Here is a 25,407-nt window from a genome sequence, read left to right on the forward strand (position 1 = left end):
TGGTGAAGAAAGAAATTGGTGTTAATTTTTTTATTTTTTTTTCTGGTTCGGTTTTTTTTTTAATTTTTTTTTTTAAATAGTATAATTTATGGTAGGTAAAAAAGCTTGACTCAACCCACTGGCGACCCATAAGTGGAAGTGACAGTTTGTTGGATTATGATGTAGGGGTCAAACATGCCAAGTTTAATGAAGAAGATTTCTGACTAAAATTTACAAATATCTGTCTAAATGATCCGGATAAATGTCTAACTGAGCGATTTAGGTAAATGTGTCTAAGTGTTCCAGGTAAATGGCCAAATGATCCAGGTAAATGGCTAAATGATGCAGGTAAATGTCTATCTAAGTGATCCAGGTAAATGGCTAAATGATCCAGGTAAATGTCTAAAGACCCAGGTAAATGGCTAAATGATCCAGGTAAATGGCTAAATGATCCAGGTAAATGTCTAAATGACCAAAGTAAATGTCTAAATAACCAAAGTAAATGCCCACCTACCTGTACTCTCAGCCAACAGTTCCAGCTCTGGCACCTGGCTACTGGAGAACGAGATCAAACTGGTCACCACCCCCGCGTCTCTGACAGCGGGCATCACGTGACCCAGCCTGGCCAGTGACGTGTCTTTGCCGTCTGTGATGAGAACCAAGAAGGTACCGGAAGCGCTGCTGCCATTTCTCGTCAACACCTGGTGGAAGGACAGGTGCGCCATGTTAATTAATTGGGTCCAATTAGATAAGATAAGCTTGAGGTCTTACGGTATGAGGAACATTAACACTCATCTTGTACGGTATGTTGTAATGGTGGTAAAATTCAGATCGATTTTGGATCGATACGGTGTTAGCCTTGTTTATACCTTGTGCAAGTTATACTTTTTTTCTCACTAAAATATTTAAACGTAGTTTATTTAAAAAACCCTAGAACTAGAACTATACTATTACTTTCGAAGTTTATCTATCCCTAACTAGCGTATGGGAGACAACCGAAGAAATACCGAACACGGTACAATCTAACAAGAGTTACATGGGGAATGAGAAACATCTACTAATTATTTTTTCAATATTTCTGTTTTGCCTCATTTAGATATTTAAAACTTTTTAAAAAAATTACTATTGCCTCAAGAAAATGTGCGACGTAATCCTTACCTCCAAAGCTGTTGACAAAGCTGAGCTTATGTTTGTCTGCCCTTGGGTGGAAGACGGCAATATTTTCACCATTGTTTCCCTTGTCGCATCATCAGTGATGCGGGTGAGGGGAACCAAAACTTCAGCGGATGAAGCGAAGGAGATCACTCCCAACAGAACCCCAGGATCGAGACCACCAATGAATGTTGAGATTGCTTGCCTTGACCTGGTTAGTTTATTGCCTTTCTGTAAATTAATTAATTAAAAAGTTATTTTATTTAAAATAGTTATATAAATATTCCTAAGTAATAGTTTAAAATGTGCATGCAATTGTTCACAAATAACATTAGTCTCGTGGAGGAAAGCTGGGGGGGGGGGGAGGTTGTTATAAAGATGACAGGTTTAAGCAGTAGGTTATTTTCCAATCTCTGTAAATCTGGATTTTTTTTTTTTTGGGGATGTTGTAATGAAATTTTACCAATAGGTTTACACCTGATCTTCGTGGGGCGGGGCGTAGCGATAGAGAGCTGTGCACTGTGCCTGCTTACCCGTAATTCTTGAGTTCGAATCCGGGTTCAAGTCAGTGGATACCCAACTCTCGTTAGGGTAAGAATAGGCGGCTGGGCATAGTGCTGACCACACTATCCCTTCGTATGCCGAGGTCACAAAAACAAGTGAACTCCGTCAGGTTTGAAAAGGGACTTTTACTTCACGTCATCTTCAGATGGAATTTCTGAATTGTTCAATTTTTTTTTTAAATTTTTTAAATACTTTTATTTGCAATTTTAAAACAAGTACATCAACATCAATTTTTTTTTACATAATTTGGAACATCAAATGAAAACGAAAGGTTTTGCAAGTGTACATAATGAATATTTACATGATGTCATGTATATGATTGTAAAAAATTGCAAAGGATGACAGTAAAAGGGGTGACGGTCACCTGAAAGTGTCAGGATTCCGGGAGTGGAAAGAAAATTGTTCAAAGAGGGTCAATGGGACAGTGAAGAATTTTCTATGTAGGGAAACAAATTGTTCAATAAAATCAATAGCGATGGGTTTAGCACAGGGGTCGGCAACCTGCGGCTCGCGAGCCTCATGCGGCTCTTTTGATATCAAGATGCGGCTCTCCAGCTCCTTGAACAAATACTAATAATCTTAATAAAAAAATAAAATATTTGAAATAAAAAAATGTTAGTGGCTCTTTAAAACCAGGGAAATAGTAACTTTTGGCTCTTCCGCTTCAAAAGGTTGCAGACCCCTGGTTTAGCAGGGAGGAGCTAAGTAGTATCCCTTCTTAACATAGTTTGTTATTTGTACTGCTATACACATTTCTTGAAGGGGAATGACTATTGTTTAAAGTGACACAAAAAATGGTTTGCTGCTAAATGGAGAAGAGGCGTTATTGATGTCATTTTGTGATAATACGTGGGTTGGGTGTGGGGGTTGAACACGTGACGTACTTAACGGACGCTACAGTGTGTTTACAAACCTTCATACTGCTTGAGGTGTCTATAGCCAGCAGCAGTTGTCTCCCTGTACCAAGGCGGACAACTCGAAATGTTGGCCTTGTATCAGCGACATCTCGTGGTGGGTTCTTACCGTGGCGGAAATCTAAACGCCTCGAATAACATGCAGTTTCATTCATTTGCCTCATTCATTAAAGCAGGGAAATATATTTTTAAAATAAATAATTACGCTCGTTAAGTTATTAATCAAATATGGCGTAACGTTAAATTTTTTTATAGATAGGCTATTTTAGTAACTTTTTACTTTCTCGTATATACGAAGTATAGAGAAAGTATTGTAATCGTGCACAAAAATCACTTGAAATTTTAACAATTTTCGCCGTATTACACCTCAGTCCTTCATCACATCCGAAGTATAGAGGACTTATTTTAATCGGGCAAAAATTATCAATCCAGATTTATCAAAATTAAGAGGTTTTATGCGTAATCCAGTCTGAAAAACTGGGCTTTGCAATTCTGTCCGTATGTCTGTGTGTCTGTGTGTGTGTCCGTGTGTAAACACGATTACTTGAGTAACGTTATAGCTAGGTTGATGAAATTTCATATATAAGTATTTTATCAAAATCGTAGATCCGTATCAACTTTTGAGCGATTTCCGATAACCGGAAGTGGTACTTTTCCTACTTTGAATTTTTCAAAAGCCTATAACTTGAGTACTATTTCAGATAGATAAATGAAATTTCACATGTAAGTAAAACATCTAATTCTCTACCTTCTGTTAAATTTTGAGTAATTTCCGTTGACCGGAAGTAGTAATTTACGCTACTTCCGATTTCTCAAAAAACTAATGTAAATTTTTAAAGTACTAATAATATTGCGCGCTATTGTGCACTTTTTTATTTGGCGTTCACTAGTTCACTTGGCGTGCAATAATTTTGTCTACGAGATTTTATTCTATTTTTAAAACTTTAAGTATTTAAAATGGATTAAAAATCATGTCAATAGCCCGAGTTCCCATCCCCTGTTGTTTTATATAAGAATATTCGAGAAAGTTTAGGGGAGATCACTCCCGGTTTATTACAAATATGCATTCTGTATATATTTTATAGGCTAAATAACATTGCATATTATTATATTAAATAGTATTTTCATACTTTTCATTAAATAAAAATACTAGGAACAGTTCGGATTATTTAAAAATGTTGTTTGACGCATACAAATCTTCACGTGACCAGAGTTTCTTCCCCCCCCCCCCCCGAACAAAATGAAATTTATATAATTTATATAGAAAATATATACTTTTAACACTGTCCGCCCCGCCGAAGAAAGTCTACCCCGCCCCCCCCCCTCGAAACTTTCAAGTGCCCCCCCCCCCCCCCCGGAGAAAAAAGTCTGGAAGAAACTCTGCATGTGACCATAAAAGCTTAAGAATGAATTAAGTCCATGCGCTCTAAGGTTTCCAAATACTGGGGTTTTAAAATATCAACAAAGTGCAAAACTGACGGACAGATGAAGTAGAGTTCATATATTTCACTGACCTCATCATACGAATGGATACTGTGGTCAGCATTATGCTTAGCCTGAATTACTTCCCCTAGCATGAGTCAGGTACCTCTCACAGCTGATTCGACTCAGGGACGTTATATAAACTCAAGCCCCGAGACTTATCATATACTAGACGACCATTGTTATCCATTGGATAACGGTCTATGGACAGAAAAAAAAAAACCAACTCAAGCTCCTGTCTACCAGTGAAGAGTACGATTGTAATTTTACCTTGATTTTCTGAAATAACGGACCAACTGCTTTTCCCGCCACAGAGCCGGTTGTGTCTGCTCGGCGCTTCGTAGTTGTGGATTCTGTTGGTGTCGGTGGTGTTGTCGTTGCAAAAGTGCACCACCTGCAGTACGTCATGGATGACGGTTAGAACATTGGTAATGACGGTTAGAACATTGGTGATGACGGTTAGAACATTGGTAATGACGGTTAGAATATTGGTAATGACGGTTAGAACATTGGTGATGACGGTTAGAACATTGGTAATGACGGTTAGAACAGTTGTGATGACTGTTAGAATATTGGTAATGACGGTTAGAACATTGGTGATGACGGTTAGAACAGTTGTGATGACGGTTAGAACATTGGTAATGACGGTTAGAACATTGGTGATGACGGTTAGAGCATTGGTGATGACGGCTAGATCATTGACAATGACGGTTAGAACATTGGTGATAACGGTTAGAACATTGGTGATGACGGTTAGAACATTGGTAATGACGGTTAGAACATTGGTAATGACGGTTAAAGCATTGGTAATGACGGTTAGAACATTGACAATGACGGTTAGAACATTGGTAATGAAGGTTAGAACATTGGTAATGACGGTTAGAGCATTGGTGATGACGGCTAGAACATTGACAATGACGGTTAGAACATTGGTGATGACGGTTAGAACATTGGTGATGACGGTTAGAACATTGGTAATGAAGGTTAGAACATTGGTAATGACGGTTAGAGCATTGGTGATGACGGCTAGAACATTGACAATGACGGTTAGAACATTGGTGATGACGGTTAGAACATTGGTGATGACGGTTAGAACATTGGTAATGACGGTTAGAACATTGGTAATGACGGTTAGAGCATTGGTGATGACGGCTAGAACATTGGTGATGATGGTTAGAACATTGGTGATGATGGTTAGAACATTGGTGATGACGTTTAGAACATTGGTGATGATGGTTAGAACATTGGTGATGACGGTTAGAACATTGGTAATGACGTTAAGAATATTGCTAATGACGGTTAAAACATTGACAATGACGGTTAGAATATTGGTAATGACGGTTAGAACATTGGTTATGACGGTAAGAACATTGACAATGACGGTTAGAACATTGGTAAAGACGGTTAGAACTTGGTGATGACGGTTAGAACATTGGTGATGACGGTTAGAACATTGGTGATGACGGTTAGAACATTGGTAATGACGGTTAGAACATTGGTAATGACGGTAAGAACATTGGTGATGACGATTAGAACATTGGTAATGACGGTTAGAACATTGGTAATGACGGTTAGAACATTGGTGATGACAGCTAGAACATTGGTGATGACGGTTAGAACATTGGTGATGACGGTTAGAACATTGGTGATGACGGTTAGAACATTGGTGATGACGGTTAGAACATTGACAATGACGGTTAAAACATTGGTAATGACGGTTAGATCATTGGTAATGACGGCTAGAACATTGGTGATGACGGTTAGAACATTGGTGATGACGGTTAGAACATTGGTAATGACGGTTAGAACATTGGTAATGACGGTTAGAACATTGGTAATGACAGTTAGAACATTGGTAATGACGGTTAGAACATTGGTAATGACAGTTAGAACATTGGTAATGACGGTTAGAACATTGGTAATGACAGTTAGAACATTGGTAATGACGGTTAGAACATTGGTAATGACAGTTAGAACATTGGTGATGATGGTTAGAACATTGGTGATGACGGTAAGAATATTGGTAATGACGGTTAGAACATTGGTGATGACGGCTAGAACATTGACAATGACGGTTAAAACATTGGTAATGACGGTTAGAACATTGGTAATGACGGTTAGAACATTGGTGATGATGGTTAGAACATTGGTAATGACGGTTATAACATTTGGTAATGACGGTTAGAACATTGGTGATGATGGTTAGAACATTGGTAATGACGGTTAGAACATTGGTAATGACAGTTAGAACATTGGTGATGACGGTTAGAACATTGGTGATGACGGTAAGAATATTGGTAATGACGGTTAGAACATTGGTGATGACGGCTAGAACATTGACAATGACGGTTAAAACATTGGTAATGACGGTTAGAACATTGGTAATGACGGTTAGAACATTGGTGATGACGGTTAGAACATTGTTGATGATGGTTAGAACATTGGTAATTACGGTTAGAACATTGGTAACGACGGTTAGAACATTGGTCTTGGTTTAAAGTTGCATTTGATGCTTAATGAGTTGAGTACATATGACCGCGTTTCGACCCCGACAATCGACCCTAAGGAGGGCCGACTAACTAAATGGCTAAGATCCACATAGGCCGTAGATTCATGTCACATACAACACTGAGATTTTAGCAAGAATGCCGAGAAGAGGGCCCACAGTCCTAAGAATATTTACTCTGTTTTTCTGTTTTTCTTTTCTCTTTTTTTTTAAATTTTGTTTTTATGGATGTCGATATGAGAAATATTTTAAGTACTGTTACTTATAAATTTAAAAAATTAACATTTTAAACATTTAATAAATTTAATGTTTCTTATTTGATCTACAGCCAAGTAATAGTTCTAGAATGTAATAATCACAGGGGTTTTATTCATAACTTTTTAAAGATGGTTTATGCGGTTAATTAGAGTATTAATATACAATGAACTACATTTCTGTTGTGTAGCTATTGAATGTAACTCTAACTTTTTAGTTTTTCTAAAACAAAACTGTAAGGTTGCTTCCCTTGGTTATTTCAAATTTACAATTGGCAAATAACAAAGATAATTTAAACGTAACGTTAGGCCTACACCATTTAATTTGTCATACAGTAGAGCTCAGACGCCACAGGGTGTGCTGTATAAAAACCCAGGGGCGTCGCGGGGTGTTCTCGGGAGCCACCGGCTACACTAATGCAGGGGCGCAGGTTGCCACTCTTGGTTCGGTTCCGTCACCACATGTAATGATAAACCGTGTCCCTGTTGCAGGCAGAATTTCTAACAGACATCTCTTCGGGGGAGGGGGAGATTGGCTCCGCCCCCCCCCCCTCCCATAGAAAGTCTACCGCCCCACCCCCCTTCCCGAACAAAATGGAATAGATGTAAAAAAATATATGCTTTTAACAGTTTCCTCCCCTGGAAATTATAGTCCGCCCCGCCCCTCCCCCTCGAAAATTTCAAGTGCCCCCCCCCCCCCAAGGAGAAAAAAGACTGGAAGAAACACTGATTGCAGGGGAGAGGAGCCCGGGTTGCTCCGGGTCACCTAACCGCAGGGGCGCCGGAAGCGGCGATGTGGCGCTTTGACGAATCAATTTGTTCCCCTGACTCTTTCAAGTAGCTGATGGGAAACTCGGGGCGCCCAATCGTAATCTACTGCCGAGGCGCCGAAAGAAGGGTCTGGTGTAACCTCCCGGGTGTCAGGGGCGCCATGGTGAACACTTCGTATTTTTGTTTGATATTCTTTTTGTTTTTAAAATTGTAATTTTAAAATTCATCCGCACATTTTGCCATTTAGAATAAAATTCAGTAGGAAATTTACTACAGTTTGAAAACGAAATTTGGGCGCCCTTAAAATCCCCCCCCCCCCCCACCACCACCACCACACAGCCTTATCAAGTAAGTAAGTCATTAACTTCTGGAATAATGTGAGTTGATTACCATTTGTCAATATCATCTGAAATTTCACATTAATTACCAAAAGCCCCCCCCCCCCACCCCACACACACAAAAGATAATCTCCATATTAAAACATTTCTCTCTCTTTCTACTTACAGAGGGTATTTTTATCGTGTCCATGATGGATGACGTCACATTGGCGTTGACCCCATCTGACGTCACAGGCTGGAAAAAACATCCGTCATCGTACATCCCACTCTGGGGGTTCACACTGCTGCAGTTGACGTCACTCTCGTTTGAGATTCTTCTAGAAAACAGCAAACAAAATGTGTTTAATTAATATTGCAACCGCGGTATTGAAGTTCTAGGGTGGACTGTTCCTTGATGTGGTAATTGGCGGGAATCTCTAATTAATTGATATGGTAATAGGTGTGAATCTCTAATTAATTGATATGGTAATAGGTGTGAATCTCTAATTAATTGATATGGTAATAGGTGTGAATCTCTAATTAATTGATATGGTAATAGGTGTGAATCTCTAATTAATTGATATGGTAATAGGTGTGAATCTCTAATTAATTAATATGGTAATAGGCGTGAATCTCTAATTAATTGATATGGTAATAGGCGTGAATCTCTAATTAATTGATATGGTAATAGGCGTGAATCTCTAATTAATTGATATGGTAATAGGTGTGAATCTCTAATTAATTGATATGGTAATAGGTGTGAATCTCTAATTAATTGATATGGTAATAGGTGTGAATCTCTAATTAATTGATATGGTAATAGGTGTGAATCTCTAATTAATTGATATGGTAATAGGTGTGAATCTCTAATTAATTGATATGGTAATAGGTGTGAATCTCTAATTAATTGATATGGTAATAGGTGTGAATCTCTAATTAATTGATATGGTAATAGGTGTGAATCTCTAATTAATTGATATGGTAATAGGCGTGAATTTCTAATTAATTGATATGGTAATAGGTGTGAATCTCTAATTAATTGATATGGTAATAGGCGTGAATCTCTAATTAATTGATATGGTAATAGGCGTGAATCTCTAATTAATTGATATGGTAATAGGTGTGAATCTCTAATTAATTGATATGGTAATAGGCGTGAATCTCTAATTATCCGTGTCTTGTTAGCAGTAGAGTTAGATAGAAATTAGAGCAAATAAATATTGTTGAAAGCATGAACAGTGACCCGTAAATATTCCCCACTCTACATTTTATGGTTGTTAGATAGCTGGGAAGGGATGGGGGGTGGGGGGTGGGGGTGCTGTCTAACAAGACAGTTAGACATTTTGATTTGTAATGTCGCTAAAAGTCAATAATTACATAGTACTTTTAATCTAACATTAGTACATTATTTTTACTCAATGGATAGTGTATATATCTTTAATTATTGTAAGCTTAATTGAATCGAATAATTTTTTTTTCATAAATGTCATATTAAATTTGCCCCCCTCCCCTTCTTTAGTTCTTAATGGCCGTACATTCTAGAAATATATTTTAAGATCATATAAAACTGGCGATAGGACTCATTATATCGTTTCGAGGATTTTCTTTTTTTTTTGGGATAGGATAGGGATAGGAACAATAGCATTAGAGTTGGGATCAGGTTTGATATTAGGGTTAGGACAGCAACCACGGCAACAGATTATACAAATTTTCCTCCTACTACTAGTGTGTACTAGTCACCCAAAATTCTCCTACTACTAGTGTGTACTAAGCACCCAAATTTCTCCTACTACTAGTGTGTACTAAGCACCCAAAATTCTCCTACTACTGCTGTGTACTAAGCACCCAAATTTCTCCTACTACTACTGTGTACTATTCTCTTACTACTAGTGTGTACTAAGCACCCAACATTCTCCTACTACTACTGTGTACTAAGCACCCAAATTTCTCCTACTACTACTGTGTACTATTCTCTTACTACTAGTGTGTACTAAGCACCCAACATTCTCCTACTACTACTGTGTACTAAGCACCCAAATTTCTCCTACTACTACTGTGTACTATTCTATTACTACTAGTGTGTACTAAGCACCCAACATTCTCCTACTACTACTGTGTACTAAGCACCCAAATTTCTCCTACTACTACTGTGTACTATTCTCTTACTACTAGTGTGTACTAAGCACCCAAAATCCTACTACTACTAGTGTGTACTAAGCACCCAAAACTCTCCTACTACTAGTGTGTACTAAGCACCCAACATTCTCCTACTACTAGTGTGTACTAAGCTCTGAGTGAGATGTGGGGTGTACGGCACCTGATGACCTGGCCGGCAAGATGGCGGTTACACTTGACCGCTTCCTGTCGTCCAGACGCCGGGGAGAAGTAGAACTGCTGCTCGCCTCGCTGCGCAAACTCATCGAACACGCCGTACCGGAAGTGCGCCCATTCGTGGACAAACAATCGACCTTGACATTGAAGTGAGAGAGAACCGTTGTATTTGAACATATTTAAACACATAAAAATATTGTAGTTGACACTTTTAAAGGCACTCAATTTTCTTGTTAGAAACTATCTAAGTCGACACCTTTAAAGGCACTCAATGTTCTTGTTAGAAAATATTGTTAAATGTTCTTATAGTAGCATGAGCCGGCGTGGCCAAGTGATAGATCACTCACTTGTTCAGCCGAAAGACTCGAGTTCGGATCTCGCGGCTGTAAGACTTGCCTGAGTCTACCCAGCTCTGATGGAAAAGTAAAGTCGGCCGAGCATAGTGCTGACCACACTATCCCTTCTGAACGATGGTCGCAACAAAGATTAACTCTACTTCATCTACCCTATCAGGCCAGAAAGGGTAACTTTATAAAAGTAAAATAAAGAATCCACTTTAGATCCAATGGGCAGATGAAGTAGTGTTCATATGTTTCTTGACCTCGGTATACGAAGGGACGGTATGGTCAGCACTTCGCACAACCGCCTTTACTTTCCCTGAGTTAGGTACTCATCAGAGCTGGGTGGACTTTCTATTGACTCGAACTCAAGACTTTCGGGTAAGCAGCCTAGCGCTCTATTTCGTAGACCATTATTGAAGTAGTAGAGCATAAAATCAGTTGTATATATACGTTAGTATCGACGGTTGATGGATATTTTTATTTTATAAATATCGGGTCCTAGATATAACAAAATTTCACCTAATTCTCCATAAACGTCCTGAGCTGCTGGACCAAATATATCCGTAAACAACACGATCCGATCACCAGCCACCCCGCAACCACCAAATGCTTTAGTGTAAGCTCCAGAAGTGGGTAGTACGTCATCAAAACTTGTGTTGCCATCAGACTCTGGAGGGTAAAACAGGTTGACAAGATGGTAAACGAACATACATAGAACAATGGTGCTTCAAGAATATTGTTAAAATAAAACATTCATTTTAGCGAAAACACAACCAAAAAAGTTTAAATTTTTTTAAATTACCGTAATTTAGTGAAGCCCAAGTTTGTAACATATTGTATTTAGTAGGAGAAAGAAATATAATATTAATATCTTTATTAATTCTTACTAGAAATTACTGTTTTACCATTGCCCATGGCATTTAATAGAATGATTTGTTAAGCAGTCTTTAATATATATATATATATATATATATATATATATATATATATATATATATATATATATATATATATATATATATATGTAACTAGGGGAAGTTACCAGAGACATAAGAACGCAGTACAGCGCTGTCAACTTTGACACGACTGATGTAATAACGCAGGTGTTGGCTGATAACGATCAGAAAGCCAAGGCGTAGTATCTTGGGAAGCGATACGATAAGAACGCAATACGGTCTGTCAACTTTGATGTGACAGGATGCAGATGGCTTATTAAATCGGACTGTACGACAGAAGCGGCGTAATTAACATTCTGATGCAACGATTAGAATCGATTACGATTACGATTATGATAGAACCGAATACGATTACGAGTACGAAGGGGATATATAGGAAGGCGACGGCTGAGCTCGGTCTCTCTCTCTCTCTCTCTCTCTCTCGATCAGTCAGTCAGTGTGGCAGTATCAAGTTGGTTATTGAACGGGTTAGCCGTATTGTGTTAAGAAGGACGATAGACATGTGCATTCAGTTATGTGAAGACTAGTGAGGACTGTTGGGGGTCAGTTGATTCAGACTATTATTGTGAAGCATTCCTTTTGATTCATTATATTATTGTGAAGCATTTCTTTGATTCATGTAATAAAAGGATCAATAGCGAACCTGCATCTTCGAGTATCTATACTGTGGTCGATGTTGTGTAGAATGAGTGGTTAGACTCGGTAACATTTGGCGTTGTCGAGCAGAACTCGTTAACATTTGGCACTACAGGCAAATAGTCTCGTTACATCTGGCGCTGCGGACAGGATGAATTCAACGAGACTTGCCGCTTGAGGCACCCATAGTCAACCTTGTTCATAACTGTGTTTCGTGTGTGTGTGAATTCGGACATTCAGGAACAGTGAAAATTGAGGAACGAGGAAAATTTTTCATACACACACGGTAAGAAAGAACTCTTTTTTTTTTACTCAAGGAATAAAATGTCTACTCTGGACGAGAAGCAGACCCATATTGTGGTCCTGCCCAGAGAGTCCCACATTAACAAATTTTACGGGGACGGTGATCCAGCTTTAACCAACAGGTTCAGTGAAGAGGTCAAAGCGGCCTGGGCCTCGAGACACATGTCACCAGAGGAAAGATTAAGACTGCTGATGGGCAGTATAGGAGAGACGGTTAGGGCAGAGGTCAAATGCCACGATAAAACCATCCAATCAGATCCAGATAAGGTGCTGGATCTAATTATGGAGACCTTTGGGGAGAGACGGTCGCGATCGCAACTGCTATCGGGGTTCGTAGGCTTAAAGCAGAGAATGGCGGAGAGTGTGATGGAGTATTCACACCGAATGAACAGGGCCTTTGATTCGGTAAAGGGCAAAACACCTGACATTGATGTACGCCTACTGAGGGACCATTTCATCGAGGGGCTAGCAACCCCGATCTTAAGGAGAGAGTTGAAAGAGGAGGTCCACAAAGACCCGCAGTTGACCTTCCTTCAGGTCAGGAACTCAGCGATCCGCAGGTCCGAGGATGAGGACCAATCGAACTGTTCGGTGGACAAAGTCTCTGTGCCGGAACAGAAACAATTCCCACCCACAGGGACCGGCACGGTGGAAACCATGATGGCTCAACTGTTGGCCCACCTGGATAAGGTTGACCAACGATTGGAGAGGTTAGAAAGCAGGTCAACAGCTGAGAACCAGGAAAAGAACGGGACAAAACAGAGACAGGTTGGACGGCCGCGACCCGCCGGTCCATCGCTCCGGTGGACGGCTGACGGTCGACCAATTTGCTTGTCCTGTTCACAACCCGGACATATGGCACGGTACTGTCAGGGAAACGGTCGTCCTCTGTAAGGCAGGGCCAGGCTACAGAGGGGCGAGGTTATGGCCCAAGAAACAAAATGATGGGAGTCTGTCCCGAAATGGTGATTACGATTGGGGACATCGCGGTGAAGGCAATTGTGGATACAGGCTCCCAGGTGACGACAATTACGGAAAATTTTTACACCAAATGGATGAAAGGAAAAGACCATAGGTTGAGGTCTGACACATGCATGCGCCTGACGGCAGCTAATGGACTAACCATTCCATACTGTGGTTATTTTCTGGCGGATGTCGTGGTGGCGGGACATAGGTTGAAGCAGGTTGGGGTGTTCGTTACGAAACACAACCTAGAGACAAATGTGTCAAATATACCTTGCCTGTTGGGCATGAATATTCTTGGCCAGTTGCCAGAATTTCTTACAAATATTGTCGGATCGACCACACCAGGTCGGGGATCCAAGTTGGCCAGGTTTGCCAAGACCAGAGGAAGGATATCAGTCCCGGCAAACACGGTCAAGGCAATCACATTACAAATTGGTGATAGAAGCGTGAATGGTGATGTGATGATAGAACCATGTGGCGCCGCACTGAGGGCAGGCGTCGTGTTACTGCGGACATACACATCAGCGGAAAATGGACTAGTTCAAGGATTAGTGGCAAATGTTTTGGATGAGGAAATGTTTATACCGCCTAATACTCTGGTAGGAGTACCACAGAACGTCGAGGTACTAAGGTCGGCACAGTGCATCGAACTGAGCAATACCAGCAGTAATGAAGTAACAATTAGGTCGGTCAATGTGACGGCCGAGGTGAAGAAAGAGGATGGCCGAACATATACATTCCCAGAAACTGAGGACCCAAAACTAAATGAATTGCTGAATAAGTACAGGGATATATTTGCCTCGTACGAGGGTGATTTGGGTTACACGGAAGTAATAAAACACCAGATACCCTTACTACAGGACAGGCCTGTGGCGCAACCTTATCGAAGATTACCACCAAGTCACTACTCGGCGGTGAAAGCACACCTGAACGATCTACTAAAAAAGGGAATTATTACAACCAGCACTAGCCCGTATGCGGCACCGATAGTAGTGGTAAAAAAAGAAGTCAGGGGAGATAAGACTGTGTTGTGATTACCGGAAATTGAACAATATCACAAGAAGGGATGCATTCCCCTTGCCTCGTATTGATGAATGTCTTGATGCGTTGGGGGGAGCAAGATTTTTTTCTACCTTGGATTTGGCTAGCGGCTACCACCAAGTGGCCATGCACCCCAACGATCAACATAAGACTGCATTTATTTCTCCACTGGGACTGTACGAGTGGACCCGTATGCCGTTTGGTCTAACTAATGCGCCTGCTACATTCCAGCGAGTAATGCAGAGTACTATGAGTGACTTTCTATTTCAAATAATGTTGGTGTACTTGGATGATATACTAGTTTACTCAAAAACTTGGGAGGACCATCTAGAAAGATTAGAACAAGTGTTTCTCCGTCTTAGAGACATAGGAGTAAAGCTGAACCCAGACAAATGCTGCTTCGGTCTGAAATCGGTACGTTTTTTGGGTTATGTGATTTCGTCGGATGGCATCGCCACTGACCCAGATAAAATTGCAGCTGTTAAAGAATGGAAACAGCCAACAACCACGGTAGAGGTCAGATCATTCTTGGGCTTTGCTTCCTATTATAGAAAATTTGTACCTGGTTTTGCAAAAATTGCCGCACCGTTGCATGACTTGGTAAACAAAATGACAAAGAAACACAGTAAGGAGAAAAAGAAAGGCAAAACACAACTGATAGGTGAATTATGGACTGATGAATGCCTGAACTCGTTTAAGCTCTTGAAAAAGGCTTTGACAGAGACGCCGATATTAGGATACGCGGACTTTGACAAACCATTTCGGCTAGAAATTGACGCCAGCTCTAAAGGTCTGGGAGCTGTGCTATCACAACAACAAAAGCAAGGTTTCAGGGTTATTGCGTATGCCAGTCGAGCTCTGAAGGAATCAGAGAAGAACATGACAAATTACAGCGCCATGAAACTAGAACTTTTGACATTAAAATGGGCTGTGACTGAAAAATTCAGGGACTATCTATTAGGTGCTAAATGTGTGGTATACACTGACAATAACCCCTTGAGTCACCTAAAGACAGCAAAGTTGGGATCCATCGAACAGCGATGGGCAGCAGAATTGGCGCTCCTTGACCTGGAGATAAAATATCGCCCGGGGCGGTCCAATGGCAATGCGGACGCTTTATCAAGGAATCCGTACGAGAGACCGGGCGATGAGGAAGAAATGCTGACAGGAATATGTGAGGTCAGAGCGTCAACAGATATCCCTCACGGGGTGCAAGTGAGGCAGAACGGACAGACCGGGGTGGAGCACATTTCCACAGAGCCCGGACATATGGACATCGGTGATTTTAATTGCCTTAATAATGAAGAGATAAGAGATGCCCAGAGAACGGATAGTGGCTTACAGCCGCTGTTGAAACACGTCCAGGAACAAAAATTCCCAGGAAGAAGGGAAAGAGAACAATTTGGTCGAGAAACAAAGAAAATACTGAGTCAGTGGGACCGTCTCAGTATAAAGGATGGTGTTCTCATGCGGAGAATTCATGACCAAATTGATGGGACAATACACCAGGTGGTGGTGCCTGGACAATTACGAGAAGAAGTGCTAAGGTTGGCACATGACAGGGCAGGACACCAGGGTCAGGACAGGACGCACAAAATATTACGACGGAGGTGTTACTGGCCCAATATGGAAATGGAGGTCAAACGCCATTGTGAGGCTTGTGTGAGGTGTCAGCATGCGAAAATGCCAGTTGTCAAAATGAGACAGCCATCAGGACACCTACTAGCGACAAAACCACTAGAGATTGTGGCTATGGACTTTACGTCGTTGGAGCAATCATCGGATGGGACGGAACATGTGTTGGTAGTGACTGATGTATTCACCAAATGGACTGTGGCGGTGCCCACACGAGATCAGACTGCCAAAACAGTGGCAAAGGTCTTAATAGAACATTGGTTCATCAAATATGGCATACCAAGACAATTACACTCTGACCAAGGAAGGGCCTTTGAGTCAGAAGTAATTAACCAACTGTGCAAACACTACGGGATCAACAAATCTAGAACAACCACATTTAATCCGAAAGGAAACGGACAGTGCGAGCGGTTCAACCGCAGCATGCATGATTTGCTGCGTACCCTAGAACCTGAACAGAAAAAACGTTGGCCTGATTTTCTCCCAGAGTTGGTATATCTATACAACTGCACCCCCCATGCCACAACCGGCTTTTCGCCACACATGTTGCTGTTCGGACGGGAGGCTCGACTCCCCCTTGACTTGTTCCTAGGAAAAAAGGAGAGTATGACTGGCTCATACACTGCACTGGAATATGTGAATGAACATATGAGACGAATTAGAGAAATGTACAGGGTAGTACAGGAAAGACTAGAACATGAAGCACGGCGAAGGGAACCGCCGGTACAGACAAAGGACCCGCCACTCAAACTGAACGACAGGGTATTACTGCGTAGCCACCCGTTAGGCAGAAACAAAATCCACGACCTCTGGGGACAGGAGATATGGCAAGTCGTGGAGATGCCTAAAGTAGCAGGTGGCCCCTTTAAGATAAGACCCATCGATCACACCAAACCGGATCGGTGGGCGAATATTGCTCAATTAAAGAAATATTGTCATAGTCAAGAAGAGCAGTTACACACAAGGAAACCCAAGACAATTAGGGAACCGGAAACTATAACGGAAATTCACATACCCATCCCGGAACCATGTCACCATCAACAGAACAACAGCGATACACAAGTGGAGGATAACGGCAACGAAGAGGATCCCGTTCCTCCCAGAAGCAGAGAGACAGTAGACCATCAGATAAGTGGTCCGCGGAGAAGTTTGAGAAACAGAAAGAATACGAAATTTTTTGTCAGCAACCATCAATTCTTTCATGGTCGCGCTGGTATGAGAACAGACTGTTCAAAAAGTCATACAAGTGAACTGGTGAAGGCACCAAACGAAAAAGGGTGGATGTGAATTCTAGAACTGTTTTGTGTCTGAGGAAGATGATGTAGACACATTTGATATGTGAAATAGGGATAACGGTCAATCTTATACGAATGTGACGACATTGACAGTGAGTGGAACAATAAATTTTTTTTTACGGTGGTGCGATTGACTTTGAAGGACTGCACCTGCCAAGCGTTGTTTGTGGTTGATAACACACAAAAAAAGGCAGGGGTGGATGTAACTAGGGGAAGTTACCAGAGACATAAGAACGCAGTACAGCGCTGTCAACTTTGACACGACTGATGTAATAACGCAGGTGTTGGCTGATAACGATCAGAAAGCCAAGGCGTAGTATCTTGGGAAGCGATACGATAAGAACGCAATACGGTCTGTCAACTTTGATGTGACAGGATGCAGATGGCTTATTAAATCGGACTGTACGACAGAAGCGGCGTAATTAACATTCTGATGCAACGATTAGAATCGATTACGATTACGATTATGATAGAACCGAATACGATTACGAGTACGAAGGGGATATATAGGAAGGCGACGGCTGAGCTCGGTCTCTCTCTCTCTCTCTCTCTCTCTCTCGATCAGTCAGTCAGTGTGGCAGTATCAAGTTGGTTATTGAACGGGTTAGCCGTATTGTGTTAAGAAGGACGATAGACATGTGCATTCAGTTATGTGAAGACTAGTGAGGACTGTTGGGGGTCAGTTGATTCAGACTATTATTGTGAAGCATTCCTTTTGATTCATTATATTATTGTGAAGCATTTCTTTGATTCATGTAATAAAAGGATCAATAGCGAACCTGCATCTTCGAGTATCTATACTGTGGTCGATGTTGTGTAGAATGAGTGGTTAGACTCGGTAACATTTGGCGTTGTCGAGCAGAACTCGTTAACATTTGGCACTACAGGCAAATAGTCTCGTTACATATATATATATATATATATATATATATATATATATATATATATATATATATATATATATATATATATATATATATATATATATATATATATATATATATATATATGACATTTATACACTGACACATTGCGGCATCATAACAAGCCCAACATATTTTTTTTTATTTTTAAGAAATGCATGATACGGCATTTAGTTCTACTGCGACCGAGGCGTCAGGAAAAAAGTCGTGGTCGTATCTCTATTCATTAGTATAGAAAGATTCCCTTTGATCAGCTGTTGGCTATACAAATGTTAAGGACCAAATCTCTACATTTGATCAGCTGTTGGCTATACAAATGTTAAGGACTAAATCTCTACATTTGATCAGCTGTTGGCTATACAAATGTTAAGGACCAAATCTCTACATTTGATCAGTTGTTGGCTATACAAATGTTAAGGACCAAATCTCTACATTTGATCAGTTGTTGGCTATACAAATGTTAAGGACCAAATCTCTATATTTGATCAGCTGTTGGCTATACAAATGTTAAGGACTAAATCTCTACATTTGATCAGCTGTTGGCTATACAAATGTTAAGGACTAAATCTCTACATTTGATCAGCTGTTGGCTATACAAATGTTAATAACCAAATCTCTACATTTGATCAGTTGTTGGCTAAACAAATGTTAAGGACCAAATCTCTACATTTGATCAGTTGTTGGCTATACAAATGTTAAGGACCAAATCTCTACATTTGATCAGATGTTGGCTATACAAATGTAATGGACCAAATCTCTACATTTGATCAGCTGTTGGCTATACAAATGTTAAGGACTAAATATCTACATTTGATCAGCTGTTGGCTATACAAATGTTAACGACCAAATCTCTACATTTTATCAGCTGTATGCAATACAAATGTTAAGGACCAAATCTCTACATTTGATCAGATGTTGGCTATACAAATGTTAAGAACCAAATCTCTACATTTGATCAGTTGTTGGCTATACAAATGTTAAGGACCAAATCTCTACATTTGATCAGTTGTTGGCTATACAAATGTTAAGGACCAAATCTCTACATTTGATCAGATGTTGGCTATACAAATGTTAATAACCAAATCTCTACATTTGATCAGCTGTTGGCTAAACAAATGTTAAAGACCAAATCTCTACATTTGATCAGATGTTGGCTATACAAATGTTAAGAACCAAATCTCTACATTTGATCAGTTGTTGGCTATACAAATGTTAAGGACTTAATCTCTACATTTGATCAGATATTGGCTATACAAATGTTAAGAACCAAATCTCTACATTTGATCAGTTGTTGGCTATACAAATGTTAAGGACCAAATCTCTACATTTGATCAGTTGTTGGCTATACAAATGTTAAGGACCAAATCTCTACATTTGATCAGATGTTGGCTAAACAAATGTTAAGGACAAAATCTCTACATTTGATCAGATGTTGGCTATACAAATGTTAAGAACCAAATCTCTACATTTGATCAGTTGTTGGCTATACAAATGTTAAGGACCAAATCTCTACATTTGATCAGATGTTGGCTATACAAATGTTAATAACCAAATCTCTACATTTGATCAGTTGTTGGCTAAACAAATGTTAAGGACCAAATCTCTACATTTGATCAGATGTTGGCTATACAAATGTTAAGAACCAAATCTCTACATTTGATCAGTTGTTGGCTATACAAATGTTAAGGACTAAATCTCTACATTTGATCAGATGTTGGCTATACAAATGTTAAGGACCAAATCTCTACATTTGATCAGTTGTTGGCTATACAAATGTTAAGGACCAAATCTCTACATTTGGGGTCGTCCATAAATGACGTCACACTCGTAGGGGGGAGGGGGGTCCGTAATTTTGTGATGGTGTGTGATGAGGGGGAGGGGGGGGGGGGGGGTTCAGATGGTGCGACGTCACACTTTTGCATTATAAAAAAGCAATGTTAAAAAACAAATTTTAGACGCTATTTCGAGTTTTAGAAAACTGTTTTGATAAATTGTAATAGGAATTGATTAAAATACTCTATTTGACAGAGTTCAGACAATATTTTAGAAAAATATCGATGTTTAAAAAAAATCAACTGCAATTTTGAGGGGGGGGGGGTTGTAAGCTGAGGTGTGACGTCATTTTAGGGGAGGGTCTGGCTATTTGTGACGACGTGTGACGGAGGAGAGGGGGGGGGGGGGAAGGTAAACATCGTCAAAAAAAAGAATGACGTCATTTATGGATGACTCCTTTGATCACCTGTTGGCTACACAAATGTAATGGACCAAATCTCAACGCCGTGTCCTGCTACTGCCTTTAACTGACAACCTTAGCTCAGCTCTAGTCGTGGACACAAGTGACAGATCCACAGCTAGCCAGAGTACAGTTGCACGTCACCTACAGTGATAGCCACCACACTGACAGTTGACCAGTACAGGGTCTAATGATGGACGGTGACAGGTGGCACACTGACAGTGACAGACGACCCACACACAACGACAAGCTGACTAACTCTAGCCAGGTAAGGACGAGTCACGTGACACAACTTACTCTCCACCACCACGTCAGCGTTGGTGTACAGCTCAGCGCTGGCCCGTCCCCAGCTGTCATTGGTCCAGTGCCCGGGGACTAGGATGGTGACGTCACTGAAATATGCGCGTCGTTCTGTGGCTTGGTGCAGGAAAGATGACGCATCCATTATCATCCGCTGAAGTGTTGGATCATGTAAAAATCATTATTTATATATATATATATATATATATATATATATATATATATATATATATATATATATATATATATATATATATACATACATATATATATATACATACATATATATATATACATATATATATATATATATATATATATATATATATATATATATATATATATATATATATATATATATATGTGTGTGTGTGTGTGTGTGTGTGTGTGTGTGTGTGTGTGTGTGTGTTAAATTTGGGTTACCATATCATGGGTGCCCCATAGGAGCTATTTTATATAGGCCCTATTGGGTTCCTACTTTTATTAAAAAATTTAAAAAATGTCTTCTCTTTTTACTTTCTCGTATATACGAGGTGTAGAGAAAGTCTTGTAATCGTGCAAAAAAAAAAAATCGAGATTTTTACAAATCTCGACGTTGTACATCTCACTGATACGGAAAAGCATAATTTTGCAATCTTGTCCTTATGTCTGTGTGTCTGTGTGTGTGTGTGTGTGTGTGTGTGTGTAAACACGATAACTTGAGTACCGTTACAGCTAGGTTGATGAAATTTCATACATAAGTATTTTATCAAAATCGTAGATCCGTATCAACTTTTGAGCGATTTCCGATAACCGGAAGTGGTACGGCTATTAGGGGCAGATAATTTGGTATTTAAACGATTTGAAAATAAGTTTTTTTTTTTGTTTTTTTTTTAAATTGTATTTTATTGTTGAGTGAGTTTGATTCATTATTTAGAATTAATATAATGTGGAAACAAAATAAACTATATTTCAGTTGAAGTGAATTCTTTGATTTTCTTGTACATCTGTGTCTACTTGTGTGAGCCCCTAATAACTTTCACTATATTAGTTTGCTTGGTAACTTAAAACAAATAATTCCTTACTATATTTAGATTATTTCATAGGTATGCTCTAGCTAAAGCCCATGAATACACTCTTGAATCAACAATGTCACCATTATTTTTATAATCATCTAACCGTTTTAATAAAGAATGTAGTGGTTCTATTAAAACCTCAATAAATTCATCAGAATCTCCAACACTTGGTTTCAAATTGTGCTCTTTGAGATCATTTAAGTTCACCTCACAAGTTACCATTTTCATAGTGGTGTCCAGCACACCAGCATCTGTGGCAGTAGCTGGTGATACATGCTTCACCGTTACTGTTAAACCTGTCTCTTCTTTCATTTCCCTGATAACAGCAACCTCGGCTGTTTCACCAGCATCAATTAATCCTGCAGGAAATTCAACATTGGTTGAATGTATAGCAGGCCTATACTGACGAATGAGTACAACACAATCACAATTTTGTACTGGATCTTTAAATAGTGTTATCATACCAACAGCATCAGCTTCTGTTTTAGATTTTGTAATTCTTGTAACACCTTCCCATTTTCTTTCTTTTCCTGTTGGATCCAAGTAGGATATAATATTCATAGCTATCCATTTTCCTTCAGCTACTTCCTCAGTGGTGAATATTGCTTAGCTTTTGCTAAATTATAATCATTTGGTTCTTTACATTTTTTTTTTTTTTTTTTTTGTTAAGTTCTAGTATGATTTTATTTACAGATTGAAGTACAATTTGAATGAGTTATGATAAAGGTGACAAATGAAAACATAAATTTATCTTTTTGACATTATTCAGCTTCTTGGTCTTCAATTTTTTGGTGCTAGGTAGAATCGAAGATATCCAAGTTCAGATATTTTGTACTCAACAACAAGCGGGACATCCTGAGACATTGAAAGAGATACTTGTCCAGACAGAGGAGTGGCTTTAGTAAAAAAGTTGAGGTAGCGCAGAGCAAAGGTCAAACAAACAGCCTCGTTCATGTCAACTATCACAGCCTCTTCCTCCTTGTCAGTGCTAGCATTTTGGCAAAGTTTAATGTTTCCAGTTCCAAGTTCACCACTAGCAGAAAATTTAACGCCTTCTTTGGTGCAAGCAATAACTACAGAGTCGCCCAACTGGCTGAGATCGCGACAAATGCGTTGAAATTCACCACTTGGCATTTTCACAACACAGCTGTATTCCGTGTCAGGGATTCCTAAGTGTTCCGTGTCAAGGTCAATTAGCTTCATTTCATAGTCAGACACCTTTTCTTGATTTGGGGACTCAAAAACCAGCGAAACTGTATCGGCTTCATCTGCAGCTTTGATTGTTATACTGTCATCATTGCCAGCACATTTCATTATTTTGGACATACTTGGTAAGTGGATTCCCATCGATAGATTTCTATCACATCTGTAAGTTTCAAAACCGTCTGATTTCATACTGAGAGCAACCAAACTGACATGGGAGCTGTCCATGGCTTGCACTGTTATTTCAGTACTCGAGCAATCGAAAATCGCTTCATTTAAAAGATCTTTGATTGCTTCTAAGATCTTTTTCCACATTGATCCCTGAACTAGGCGTGCTTCAAACATGATTATTTAGTACCTGGCGGGTCTATAAATGTATCTTTAATAAAAATGGATATTGTAAGTGTATATAGAATAGTACAGACGGCCTTTTTTTTTTTTTTTTTTTTGGTAACTTTCAGTATTATTGGAGTATACTTCTTTTTTTGATCTTTATGAGAGTGTAAGCATCAGAAAAGGCTTTGGTTCTTTACATAAGGTAATAAGATCTACTTGAAACGTTCATGCGATTGTTCAAATTTGGTTTCTATGCTAATTATTACAACCAGTCGAGATAAATTTACTGGTTTTAATATTTCATGTTAACTGGTTAATAAATAGCTGTGATAATTTAATTTCTTTACTCTCAATTCTAGTTAGCTGGTCATTAATAATAAAACAGTTTCATCTCTTGACATTAGTCAAATGACAGTTTGGACAACCCTAATCAATTTTAGTAGTGGTCATATCCCCGGTACTTGCAGTAGCCTCCCCTGGAAGAACCAGTGTATCTGACCGAGTTACCCTCTCTTTGATAAAGTTCAGTAACGTCATTCCCAGCGTCAAGCGCGTCCCATTATCTCACAACTGATACGCTATCAACTGACTGATTTTAATTAAAGTGGCTAATTAATCAACGTCAATACAGCTAACTAATTAGTGCAGTGTAAAAGCACAATATAAAAAAAAATACGTAAATCATCGTTAACATAATTGTAGTATTGCGGTTATAATTAGGAATCTATTTTTGAAAATAATTTGATGACTTAAAACACAAATCATCAGTCATTATTGTTATCTTTATTTCTGTTTTTATTGTTGGTTATTTTTAGATTATGATTGAGATATTTTGTATCTGGTCCCTTTATAAATTAATTTATTTAGTGATCAGTATTGGCTTTATCTAATTAGAACTACCAAAATTGAGGTCCCCTCGGATAGTACTATTCACACAACGAATTGTCCAATAGACTATATTCACAAATCCCAGCTTTACCAGAAGATTAGACTGGTGTCCGTGTTACACTAGTGTTTCTTCCAGACTTTTTTCTCCGGGGGCACTTGAAAGTTTTTTTTTTTTTTTTTTGGGGGGGGGGGGGGGGGGTCGGATACTGATAAAAAAATATTTTTTCTATATACATTCCATTTTGTTCGGGGGCCGGTAGACTCTCTTCGCCCCCCCCCTCCCCCCCCCCCCCCCGCGAAGAGAAGCCAGCCTGGAAGAAACACTGATGTACACTACTATCCACACAGCTAATAGTAATCTAGAAGACTGCATTATTCACACAACTAATCGTCCAATCGACTCTACTATTCACACAACTAATCGTCCAATAGACTCTACTATTCACACAACTAACCGTCCAACAGATTCTACTATTCACACAACTAATCTTCCAACCGACTCTACTATTCACACTACTGATCGTCCAACAGACTCTACTGTTCACACAACTAATCGTCCAATAGACTCTACTATTCACACTACTAATCGTCCAATCGACTCTACCATTCACACTAATAATCTTCCAATAGACTCTACTATTCATACAACAAATCGTCCAATAGACTCTACTATTCACACTACTAAACATCTTTACCTGAATAGCATCGACTAGACTGTGGTCTTCAGGGACGTCCGGATGTACGGCTACCAAAATATTCTTGTATCCGTTATTGTCTATTCGCACGGCACTCGGCCGTCGCGTGCAGACGACGCCTCCTATATACAAACAGGTCATCAACAACACAACACGTCCATCCATCGAAACTGCTAACGGAAATGATCGATCATCACACACACGACTTCTGAATCGTATCAAACATCATAGGGTTGAGTGTAATTTTTCAGCACGGCTTGGATTCTTCACACATCATCATCACATCATCACACATCATCATCATCACACATCATTATTAAACACCAGTGTA

General features: G+C 39.5%; 2 protein-coding genes across 2 annotated transcripts; both read right to left on the reverse strand.

The window, feature by feature from the left end:
- Positions 1-381: 381 nt before the first annotated feature.
- LOC131930282 (calcium-activated chloride channel regulator 1-like) lies at positions 382-25,326 on the reverse strand. Its single transcript, XM_059286695.1, has 10 exons — positions 25,077-25,326; positions 20,897-21,053; positions 11,131-11,280; positions 10,257-10,407; positions 8,127-8,277; positions 4,362-4,485; positions 2,609-2,730; positions 1,138-1,362; positions 494-680; positions 382-443 (listed from the first exon to the last, which is right to left on the reverse strand). Exons 1-10 carry the CDS (start codon positions 25,239-25,241, stop codon positions 382-384), a joined length of 1,494 nt encoding a protein of 497 aa, XP_059142678.1. The 5' UTR covers positions 25,242-25,326.
- On the reverse strand, positions 22,735-23,583 carry LOC131930286 (proliferating cell nuclear antigen-like). Its single transcript, XM_059286701.1, has one exon. The coding sequence runs from the start codon at positions 23,500-23,502 to the stop codon at positions 22,735-22,737; it is 768 nt and encodes a 255-aa protein (XP_059142684.1). The 5' UTR covers positions 23,503-23,583.
- Positions 25,327-25,407: the final 81 nt, after the last annotated feature.

The sequence above is a fragment of the Physella acuta genome, unplaced genomic scaffold, assembly GCF_028476545.2.
Source record: "Physella acuta isolate Inbredline_101_S28 unplaced genomic scaffold, ASM2847654v3 ptg001752l, whole genome shotgun sequence".
Lineage (NCBI taxonomy): Eukaryota > Metazoa > Mollusca > Gastropoda > Physidae > Physella > Physella acuta.